At 44.4% G+C, this 12,190-nt stretch overlaps 1 protein-coding gene across 1 annotated transcript in view; it reads right to left on the reverse strand.

Annotated features, from left to right (window-relative positions):
* LOC115163940 (contactin-5) overlaps positions 1-12,190 on the reverse strand; it is a 509,156-nt gene that overhangs the window by 162,564 nt on the left and 334,402 nt on the right. The window contains exons 10-11 of the mRNA XM_029716131.1: positions 9,716-9,852; positions 1,121-1,250 (exon numbers count right to left, since the gene is read on the reverse strand). Coding sequence (XP_029571991.1) covers positions 1,121-1,250; positions 9,716-9,852 — 267 coding nt within the window. The remainder of the gene's footprint in view (positions 1-1,120; positions 1,251-9,715; positions 9,853-12,190) is intronic.

Genomic DNA, 12,190 nt, shown 5'->3' on the forward strand with positions numbered 1-12,190 from the left:
AAAATAAAGGGAACACTTAAACAACACATCCTACATCTGAATGAAAGAAATAATGTTATTAAATACTTTTTTCTTTACATAGTTGAATGTGCTGACAACAAAATCACACAAAAATAATCAATGGATATCCAATTTATCAACCCATGGAGGTCTGGATTTGGAGTCACACTCAAAATTAAAGTGGAAAACCACACTACAGGCTGATCCAACTTTGATGTAATGTCCTTAATAAAACAAGTCAAAATGAGGCTCAATAGTGTGTGTGGCCTCCACGTGCCTGTATGACCTCCCTACAACGCTTGGGCATGCTCCTGATGAGAGCAGCTCTACCTTTGTTGAAAAACAGGCCATTTACATTTCAATTTGCCACAACAAACGAATTTACTTTATCTGCACTGCATTTTCTCACTAGAACAGACCTTCCCTTTAACATAATGACAAACACACCAGAACAGACCTTCCCTTTAACATAATGACAAACACACCAGAACAGACATTACCTTTAAAATAATGACAAACACACCAGAAGGATTACTTTATCCTATCCCAGGTATTCCTTAAAGAGGTGGGGTTTCAGGTGTCTCTGGAAGGTGGTGATTGACTCCGCTGTCCTGGCGTCGTGAGGGAGCTTGTTACACCATTGGGGTGCCAGAGCAGCGAACAGTTTGACTGGGCTGAGCGGGAACTGTGCTTCCGCAGCGGTAGGGGGGCCAGCAGGCCAGAGGTGGATGAACGCAGTGCCCTTGCTTGGGTGTAGGGCCTGATCAGAGCCTGAAGGTACGGAGGTGCCGTTCCCCTCACAGCTCCGTAGGCAAGCACCATGGTCTTGTAGCGGATGCGAGCTTCAACTGGAAGCCAGTGGAGAGAGCGGAGGAGCAGGGTGACGTGAGAGAACTTGGGAAGGTTGAACACCAGACGGCTGCGGCGTTCTGGATGAGTTGTAGGGGTTTAATGGCACAGACAGGGAGCCCAGCCAACAGCGAGTTGCAGTAATCCAGACGGGAGATGACAAGTGCCTGGATTAGGACCTGCGCCGCTTCCTGTGTTAGTATCAAGAACTAAATACATGTACGCAGTGCCGGAATGAAAACAACAACAACAGGTGAAAACAATAGCATACCTAAGATGTTGAGTTCTGCGCTGCAGTAGATGGCTCCGTATTTGTTCTCAGCGACACACTGGTACATCCCAGAGTCAGCCTGTTGGACCTTCTGGATGATGAGCTCTCCATTCACCATCTCCACCCTGCTCTGAAACACAACATACTGTCCATTCACCATCTCCACCCTGCTCTGAAACACAACATACTGTCCATTCACCATCTCCACCCTGCTCTGAAACACAACATACTGTCCATTCACCATCTCCACCCTGCTCTGAAACACAACATACCACATTCACCATCTCCACCCTGCTCTGAAACACAACATACTGTCCATTCACCATCTCCACCCTGCTCTGAAACATAACATACTGCATTCACCATCTCCACCCTGCTCTGAAACACAACATACCACATTCTTTTGGAGAGATTGGTAACCCAAATTGGTCTACACGGACAAGTTCTGGACTGGTTTAGATCTTATCTGTCGGAAAGATATCAGTTTGTTTCTGTGAATGGTTTGTCCTCTGACAAATCAACTGTAAATTTCGGTGTTCCTCAAGGTTTTGTTTTAGGACCACTATTGTTTTCACTATATATTTTACCTCTTGGTGATGTCATTCGAAAACATAATGTAAAATTTCACTGCTATGCGGATGATACACAGCTGTACATGGTGTGTATCACATGGTGAACATGGTGAAGCCCCAAAATTGCCCTCGCTGGAAGCCTGTGTTTCAGACATAAGGAAGTGGATGGCTGCAAACGTTCTACTTTTAAACTCAGACAAAACAGAGATGCTTGTTCTAGGTCCCAAAAAACAAGAGATCTTCTGTTGAATCTGACAATTAATCTTGATGGTTGTACAGTCGTCTCAAATAAAACTGTTAAGGACCTCGGCGTTACTCTGGACCCTGATCTCTCTTTTGATGAACATATCAAGACTGTTTCAAGGACAGCTTTTTTCCATCTACATAACATTGAAAAAATCTGAAATTTTTTGTTCAAAATTGATGCAGAAAAATTGATCCATGCTTTTGTTACTTCTAGGTTAGACTACTGCAATGCTCTACTTTCCGGCTACCCGGATAAAGCACTAAATAAACTTCAGTTAGTGCTAAATACGGCTGCTAGAATCCTGACTAGAACCAAAATGTATCATATTACTCCAGTGCTAGCCTCCTGTCATGACTGTCCTGCTCAGGTCAGGTTACAGGAGACCACAACCCTACAGAGTATCTCTCACCACCAACAGAGGAGGAGAGATCTAGGGGTCTGAAGATGTGGGGTTTTTATGACCCCTCACGCCCATGATAAATCTTAGGCCACAGACAAAATTCCTTTGTCCTCTCACTATGGAGAACCAGCCTCAGAACATTAAACATGCAATAATGGGACTTTGGAACAATGGTTTCCGTCAGCCACAATGGTGGTCATGACGATAGATGGAATATGAAAATGTATGTAATTTTTGTTTTGTTATTAAAGGTTAATAGATGACATTATTATGAAAACATTGTAACTTTAAGAGTTTTCCCAGTATATGCCTGATGTTTATACATTGTACGCTGTGTGGAAAATATCCAAATCAAAGAGAATGTTTTGGTAAAGATGAAATGTGAAGTTAGTTGTCTAAAATTGGATTTGAGTAAAATCTAGACCTTGCCTCTTAACTTGGTACGCCCAGAGAATTGCCCTAAAGGCGGCTACGCCCACTTCTGACCCGAGGGTATAAGACATGGGAAGAATGAACAGAGGAGACTAAGTGACCCAAGCTGATCCGAGGTCTAAAAGGTCAACGAACCCCAAAACGCAACACAATGAAGAAGACAAATAAATATTTTTCTACCCATGCTATGGATGAGTAGCCGTGTCTAAGCGGGTGAACTCAAGCCGGAACACCTGGCCTACACTCCCCATCGAATCGTGGTATCTACGCTGTTTCATTCCCACGCTGTGAGCTCTGAGCTACAGAGCTGTCTGTCCTCAGAAAACCCCTATCAGAGCAAGGGCGAGGAATCAGACCACTAAGCCAAAAGAACACTGACATCGTGAGGACAACCAGAGAATTGCGCCGGAGAAGTGCGTCATTGAGAAGCCTAAAACGACCCACGCGAAGCTTCCCACCTGAGACCTCCAACACGTAATTACATCATTATATTCTGACCCATAAGAGCGGCAGGTCGGGGCAAGGCTAGGGTTAAAATAAGCATAGCTGACGAATGCACCCAAATGTATATTTCTCTCGTGTACTTGCTCTTTTTCTCTCTCTTTTAAATCACCATTTTGGGTAACACGCGCCATAGTGTGTTGGCCCGTTATACTAAGTCCTAATCAATAGCCTAGACTGTGTTTTGTGTATGTGTATCTTTTATCATCATTTTAGCTTTCTAGTAAATAAATAATCAACTAAGATTGGTGTGGTATGAACTCATTGGTGGGACCCGGGTCTGTGCAGATTCCTGGATTATGCAGAATGAGACCGTAGAGGAAATGGATTAATTAGTGACTGTTGTAAAATCGATATTCTGATATTCTTTGAGTTAATTTGGGAAATAGAAACTCAATAAAACGAATTTTCCCATGGTGCCCCAGGTTAATGAGTTAATAATTGCTTGCTTCATTTAATCACGCAATTAGAAACCTTTAATCATTCGATGAACAGTCGTCACATTAACTAATACAACGTCACGACACTCCCTACACTGGCTTCCTGTTAAGGCAAGGGCTGAGTTCAAGGTTTTACTGCTAACCTACAAAGCATTACACGGACTTGCTCCTACCTATCTTTCCGATTTTGTCCTGCCGTACATACCTACACGTACGCTACGGTCACAAGACACAGGCCTCCTAATTGTCCCTAGAATTTCTAAGCAAACAGCTGGAGGCAGGGCTTTCTCCTATAGAGCTCCATTTTTATGGAATGGTCTGCCTACCCATGTGAGAGACGCAGACTCAGTCTCAACCTTTAAGTCTTTACTGAAGACTCATCTCTTCAGTAGGCCATATGATTGAGTGTAGTCTGGCCCAGGAGTGTGAAGGTGAACGGAAAGGCTCTGGAGCAACGAACCGCCCTTGCTGTCTCTGCCTGGCCGGTTCCCCTCTCTCCACTGGGATTCTCTGCCTCTAACCCTATTACAGGGGCTGAGTCACTGGCTTACTGGTGCTCTTCCATGCAGTCCCTAGGAGGGGTGCGTCACTTGAGTGGGTTGAGTCACTGACGTGGTCTTCCTGTCTGGGTTGGCGCCCCCCCCTTGGGTTGTGCCGTGGCGGAGATCTTTGGGGGCTATACTCGGCCTTGTCTCAGGATGGTAAGTTGGTGGTTGAAGATATCCCTCTCGTGGTGTGGGGGCTGTGCTTTGGCAAAGTGGGTGGGGTTATATCCTGCCTGTTTGGCCCTGTACGCGGGTATCATCAGATGGGGCCACAGTGTCTCCCAACCCCTCCTGTCTCAGCCTCCAGTATTTATGCTGCAGTAGTTTATGTGTCGGGGGCTAGGGTCAGTCTGTTATATCTGGAGTATTTCTCCTGTCTTATCTGGTGTCCTGTGTGAATTTAAGTATGCTCTCTCTAATTCTCTCTTTTTCTCTCTCTCTCTCGGAGGACCTGAGCCCTAGGACCATGCCTCAGGACTACCTGGCATGATGACTCCTTGTTGTCCCCAGTCCACCTGGCCGTGCTGCTGATCCAGTTTCAACTGTTCTGCCTGCGGCTATGGAACCCTGACCTCTTCACTGTGATTATAATTACTTGACCATTTATGAACATTTGAACATCTTGGCCATGTTCTGCTATAACCTCCACCCGGCACAGCCAGAAGAGGATTGGCCACCCCTCATAGCCTGGTTCCTCTCTAGGTTTCTTCCTAGGTTTTGGCCTTTCTAGAGGGTTTGTCCCAGCCACCGTGCTTCTACACCTGCATTGCTTGCTGTTTGGGGTTTCAGCTGATGTAAGAAGGGCTATATAAATACATTTGATTTGATTTGATACTCCATTCACCATCTCCACCCTGCTCTGAAACACAACATACCCCTCTTATCAATGTTATAACACCTTGGATGTGTCCCAAATAGCACCCTATTCACTATATACTGTAGTGCATTACTTTTTACCAGGGTTAATAGTGCTCATAGGGCCCATAGGGAGATCCATAGAGAGACCCATAGGGAGATCCATAGGGAGATCCATAGGGAGACCCATAGGGCCCATAGAGAGACCCATAGGGAGACCCATAGGGAGACCCATAGGGCCCATAGAGAGACCCATAGGGAGACACATAGGGAGACCCATAGGGAGATCCATAGGGAGAACCACAGAGAGACCCATAGGGAGACCCATAGGGCCCATAGAGAGACCCATAGGGAGACACATAGGGAGACCCATAGGGAGATCCATAGGGAGAACCACAGAGAGACCCATAGGGAGACCCATAGGGCCCATAGGGAGACCCATAGGGAGACCCATAGGGAGACCCATAGGGAGATCCATAGGGCCCATAGGGTGATCCACAGGGAGATCCATAGTGCCCATAGGCAGATCCATAGGGAGATCCATGGAGAGACCCACAGGGCCCATAGAGAGACCCATAGGGATATCCATAGGGCATATAGGGAGACCCATAGGGAGACCCATAGGGAGACCCATAGGGAGACACATAGGGCCCATAGAGAGATCCATAGGGCCCATAGGGAGATCCACCCTGCTCTGAAACACAACATACTCCACTCACAATCCCTGTATTCATGATACAGTCACAAATTTAAGTAGTGCCTTATTTAAGCAATAAGGCACGCAAGGCAGTGCTGTATCATGAATACAGTCACAGATAAGAGGCAGTGCTGTATCATGAATACAGTCACAGGTAAGAGGCAGTGCTGTATCGTGAATACAGTCACAGGTAAGAGGCAGTGCTGTATCATTAATACAGTCACAGGTAAGAGGCAGTGCTGTATCATGAATATAGTCACAGGTAAGAGGCAGTGCTGTATCATGAATACAGTCACAGGTAAGAGGCAGTGCTGTATCATGAATACAGTCACAGGTAAGAGGCAGTGCTGTATCATGAATACAGTCACAGGTAAGAGGCAGTGCTGTATCATGAATACAGTCACAGGTAAGAGGCAGTGCTGTATCGTGAATACAGTCACAGGTAAGAGGCAGTGCTGTATCATTAATACAGTCACAGGTAAGAGGCAGTGCTGTATCATGAATACAGTCACAGGTAAGAGGCAGTGCTGTAGCATGAATACAGTCACAGGTAAGAGGCAGTGCTGTATCGTGAATACAGTCACAGGTAAGAGGCAGTGCTGTATCGTGAATACAGTCACAGGTAAGAGGCAGTGCTGTATCGTGAATACAGTCACAGGTAAAAGGCAGTGCTGTATCATGAATACAGTCACAGGTAAATGGTGTTGTTCGGCCAGATACGATAGCGGAGGGCCACCAGTAAACCCGTTTATCTGTGACTGTATTAATGATACAGCACTGCCTCACGTGCCTTATTGTTTTTATAAAACTGCCGCCAGCCAGTCATTCATTATTTTTGAATAGTTGCTATGCAAAAGGTCTGGTCATCCGTTCTAAACAAAATGGTTGCTATTCAGGCTGGATAACGTTCTTGTCACTTGCTAGCTAGCTCAGCTAACTCAGTCATGTCAAACATTGAACCTGGACTGACAGTTTGCTAGCTGTATTTTCCTTTGTTTGAGCCTTTTTCTATTGTTATTTGGTTGGATATGTCCGTGATAACGACGATGATGAGTGATTTTTTTTTAAGTTGTCATGTCTGGTCACCTTTTATACTATATATGGTACAGAGATAGAAATTCAAAAGTGAAACATTGTTATATTAACCCTGCTGTACCAAACTAAATGCTAGACTGGAAGCAAGGGGAAATAATGAGATAAATACAAGAGATGATTCAGACAGCAACATGATATTCTAGTAGAGATAAATACAAGAGATGATTCAGACGGAGACATTATATTCTAGTAGAGATAAATACAAGAGATGATTCAGACGGAGACATTATATTCTAGTAGAGATAAATACAAGAGATGATTCAGACAGAGACATTATATTCTAGTAGAGATAAATACAAGAGATGATTCAGACAGCAACATCAACATGCTATATGAAGGCGCAGTGATCATTTTCAGATGGAACCGTTAGCAGGAAAAGGTGTGTCTGTGACGGCCAATACAGTATGGCTTAGACCGTTGCTCGTCCAATCAGCATCCAGGATACAAATAGGAAAGAGTGCACAATTTGGAACATAGCACTTCAGCAGGGTTCACAATTACATTTACATTATATTTAAGTCATTTAGCAGACGCTCTTATCCAGAGCGACTTACAAATTAGTGCATTCACCCTATGATATCCAGTGGAACAACCACTTTACAATAGTGCATCTAAATCTTTTAAGGGGGGGGGGGTTAGAAGGATTACTTTATCCTATCCCAGGTATTCCTTAAAGAGGTGGGGTTTCAGGTGTCTCCGGAAGGTGGTGATTGACTCCGCTGTCCTGGCGTCGTGAGGGAGCTTGTTCCACCATTGGGGTGCCAGAGCAGCGAACAGTTTGACTGGGCTGAGCGGGAACTGTGCTTCCTCAGAGGTAGGGAGGCGAGCAGGCCAGAGGTGGATGAACGCAGTGCCCTTGTTTGGGTGTAGGGCCTGATCAGAGCCTGAAGGTACGGAGGTGCCGTTCCCCTCACAGCTCCATAGGCAAGCACCATGGTCTTGTAGCGGATTCGAGCTTCAACTGGAAGCCAGTGGAGAGAGCGGAGGAGCGGGGTGATGTGAGAGAACTTGGGAAGGTTGAACACCAGACGGGCTGCGGCGTTCTGGATGAATACCTCGTTAGTATTTGACTGTCAGTCCATAGGACAGGGTTATTGACTGTCAGTCCATAGGACAGGGTTATTGCCATACCTTAGTATTTGACTGTCAGTCCATAGGACAGGGTTATTGCCATACCTTAGTATTTGACTGTTAGACCATAGGACAGGGTTATTGCCATACCTTAGTATTTGACTGTTAGACCATAGGACAGGGTTATTGCCATACCTTAGTATTTGACTATCAGACCATAGGACAGGGAAATTACATACAGAAATAAACCAAAGCAGATTCAACAGACTTTACATTTAGACAGACAACCTCATTTCCACTCTATTTTATATTTTAAATGTCTCTGCTGTGTATTCTAGAACTGGGTATTGCCTAAATAATTGCTGTGCATTCTAGAACTGGGTATTGCCTAAACAATAGCTGTGTATTCTAGAACTGGGTATTGCCTAAATAATTGCTGTGTATTCTAGAACTGGGTATTGCCTAAATAATTGCTGTGTATTCTAGAACTGCGTATTGCCTAAATAATTGCTGTGTATTCTAGAACTGGGTATTGCCTAAATAATTGCTGTGCATTCTAGAACTGGGTATTGCCTAAACAATAGCTGTGTATTCTAGAACTGGGTATTGCCTAAACAATAGCTGTGTATTCTAGAACTGGGTATTGCCTAAATAATTGCTGTGCATTCTAGAACTGGGTATTGCCTAAACAATAGCTGTGTATTCTAGAACTGGGTATTGCCTAAACAATAGCTGTGTATTCTAGAACTGCGTATTGCCTAAATAATTGCTGTGTATTCTAGAACTGGGTATTGCCTAAATAATTGCTGTGCATTCTAGAACTGGGTATTGCCTAAACAATAGCTGTGTATTCTAGAACTGGGTATTGCCTAAACAATAGCTGTGTATTCTAGAACTGGGTATTGCCTAAACAATAGCTGTGTATTCTAGAACTGGGTATTGCCTAAATAATTGCTGTGCATTCTAGAACTGGGTATTGCCTAAACAATAGCTGTGTATTCTAGAACTGGGCATTGCCTAAATAATTGCTGTGTATTCTAGAACTGGGTATTGCCTATTAGAGTGGTGTTCTGGGGGAGGGAGGGGTGTTGTGTGTGTTCCTAATTGCAAGTACCTATGGGGTTAGGGGATGTGTGTGTTTTATTTTTATTGTGAGTAGCTGATGGGGGTTAACGGTGTATGTGTGTGAAACTGCCTGCCTGTGTGTTCTTCCCTGTGTTAGAGTACCTGTGGTGTGAGTACCTGTGGTGTGTGTACCTGTGGTGTGAGTACCTGTGGTGTGTGTAGTTCCCTGTGGTGTGTGAGTACCTGTGGTGTGAGTACCTGTGGTGTGAGTACCTGTGGTGTGAGTACCTGTGGAGTGAGTACCTGTGGTGTGTGTAGTTCCCTGTGGTGTGAGTACCTGTGGTGTGTCTAGTTCCCTGTGGTGTGAGTACCTGTGGTGTGAGTACCTGTGGTGTGAGTACCTGGGGTGTGAGTACCTGTGGTGTGAGTACATATGGTGTGTGTAGTTCCCTGTGGTGTGTGTAGTTCCCTGTGGTGTGTGTAGTTCCCTGTGGTGTGTGTAGTTCCCTGTGGTGTGAGTACCTGTGGTGTGAGTACCTGTGGTGTGAGTACCTGGGGTGTGAGTACCTGTGGTGTGTGTAGTTCCTTGTGTATGAGTACCTGTGGTGTGAGTACCTGGGGTGTGAGTACCTGGGGTGTGAGTACCTGGGGTGTGAGTACCTGGGGTGTGAGTACCTGTGGTGTGAGCGGCTCTCCATTGCGGAGCCAGCGGTAAGTGGGTCTAGGCTTCCCTGTGGCCTTGCACTCCCAGTGCAGCTGATCTCCACTGTCCAACTGGCTGTCGTTTATCGTGCTGATCCACTGGGGGAAGGCTGGGGAGGAGAGAACAGATGAAATATAAAAATCCTTATAGAGTATGATGTGTTTGAGCTGAATAAGACAACAGTATTATAAAGTATGATGTTAGTATGATGTCCCCCTTCAATATTCCTTCCAGTGTTATCTATCTATCTACAGTTGAAGTCAGAAGTTTACATACACCTTAGCCAAATACATTTAAACTCAGTTTTTCACAATTCCTGACATTTAATCCTAGTAAAAATTCCCTGTCTTAGGTCAGTTAGGATCACCACTTTATTTTAAGAATGTGAAATGTCAGAATAATAGTAGAGAGAATGATTTATTTCAGCTTTTATTTCTTTCATCACATTCCCAGTGGGTCAGAAGTTTACATACACTCTATTAGTATTTGGTAGCATTGCCTTTAAATTGCTTGACAGTCAAATGTTTCGGGTAGCCTTCCACAAGCTTCCCACAATAAGTTGGGTGAATTTTGGCCCATTCCTCCGGACAGAGCTGGTGTAACTGAGTCAGGTTTGTAGGCCTCCTTGCTCGCACATGCTTTTTCAGTTCTGCCCACACATTTTCTATAGGATAGAGGTCGGGGCTTTGTGATGGCCACTCCAATACATTGACTTTGTTGTCCTTAAGCCATTTTGACACAACGTTGGAAGTATGCTTGGGGTCCATTTGAAAGACCCATTTGCGACCAAGCTTTAACTTCCTGAGTGATGTCTTGAGATGTTGCTTCAATATATCCACATAATTTTCCTTCCTCATGATGCCATCTAGTTTGTGAAGTGCACCAGCTCCTCCTGCAGCAAAGCCCCCCCACAACATGATGCTGCCACCCCCGTGCTTCACGGTTGGGATGGTGTTCTTCGGCTTGCAAGCCTCCCCCTTTTTCCACCAAGCATAACAATGGTCATTATTGCCAAACAGTTCAATTTTTGTTTCATCAGACCAGAGGACATTTCTCCAAAAAGTACAATCTTTGTCCCTATGTGCAGTTGTAAACCGTAGTCTGTTTTTTTATGGTGGTTTTGGAGCAGTGGCTTCTTCCTTGCTGAGCGGCCTTTCAGGTTATGTCGATATAGATCTTATTTTACTGTGGATATAGATACTTTTGTACCTGTTTCCTCCAGCATCTTCACAAGGTCCTTTGCTGTTGTTCTGGGATTGATTTGCACTTTTTGCACCAAAGTACGTTCATCTCTAGGAGACAGAACACGTCTCCTTCCTGAGCGGTATGACGGCTGCGTGGTCCCATGGTGTTTATACTTGCGTACTATTGTTTGTACAGATCAACGTGGTACCTTCAGGTGTTTGGAAATTGCTCCCATGGATGAACCAGACTTGTGGAGGTCTACCATTTTTTTCTGAGGTCTTGGCTGATTTTTTTTGATTTTCCTATGATGTCAAGCAAAGAGACACTGAGTTTGAAGGTAGGCCTTGAAATACATCCACAGGTACACCTCCAATTGACTCAAATGATGTCTATTAGCCTATCAGAAGCTTCTAAAGCCATGACATAATTTTCTGGAATTTTCCAAGCTGTTTAAAGGCACAGTCAACTTAGTGTATGTAAACTTCTGACCCACTGGAATTGTTATAGTGAATTATAAGTGAAATAATCTGTCTGTAAACAATTGTGGGAAAAATTACTTGAGTCATGCCCAAAGTAGATGTCCTAACCGACTTGCCAAAACTATAGTTTGTTAACAAGAAATTTGTGGAGTGGTTGAAAAACTAGTTTTAATGACTCCAACCTAAGTGTATGTAAACTGCCGACTTCAACTCAATGTATCTATCTGACACACACACACACACACACACACACACACACACACACACACACACACACACACACACACACACACACACACACACACACACAGCCTTGGGAGGACATGCTTCCTGGGCACCTATATTCCCTGGCTACTCTCACTGGGAGCCTCATTGATAGCAGGCTGCATGTCATGTAAACAGGTCAGCCTGTTGTGTGAACCTTTATTGTGAGCAGAGACCTTCCAGACCATAATTATCCAATCAAAACACAGATAAAAGGTCATATCACCCTGAATAAACATCCAATCAAACCACAGATAAAGGCCATACCACCTTGAATAAACATCCAATCAAACCACAGATAAAGGCCATATCACCCTGAATAAACATCAAATCAAAGCACAGATAAAAGGCCATATCACCCTGAATAAACATCCAATCAAACCACACAAGTGACTTTACATTCCTTAAATCCAATCTCTTTAACAGGATGATACCAGTCCTACACAGAAAGCAGTTTGTCTCCATTCCATCAGGTGGGTGTTTGGTCTTGTCTCCATTCCATCAGGTGGGTGTTTGGTC

The sequence above is a fragment of the Salmo trutta genome, chromosome 26, assembly GCF_901001165.1.
Source record: "Salmo trutta chromosome 26, fSalTru1.1, whole genome shotgun sequence".
Classification (NCBI taxonomy): Eukaryota; Metazoa; Chordata; class Actinopteri; order Salmoniformes; family Salmonidae; genus Salmo; species Salmo trutta.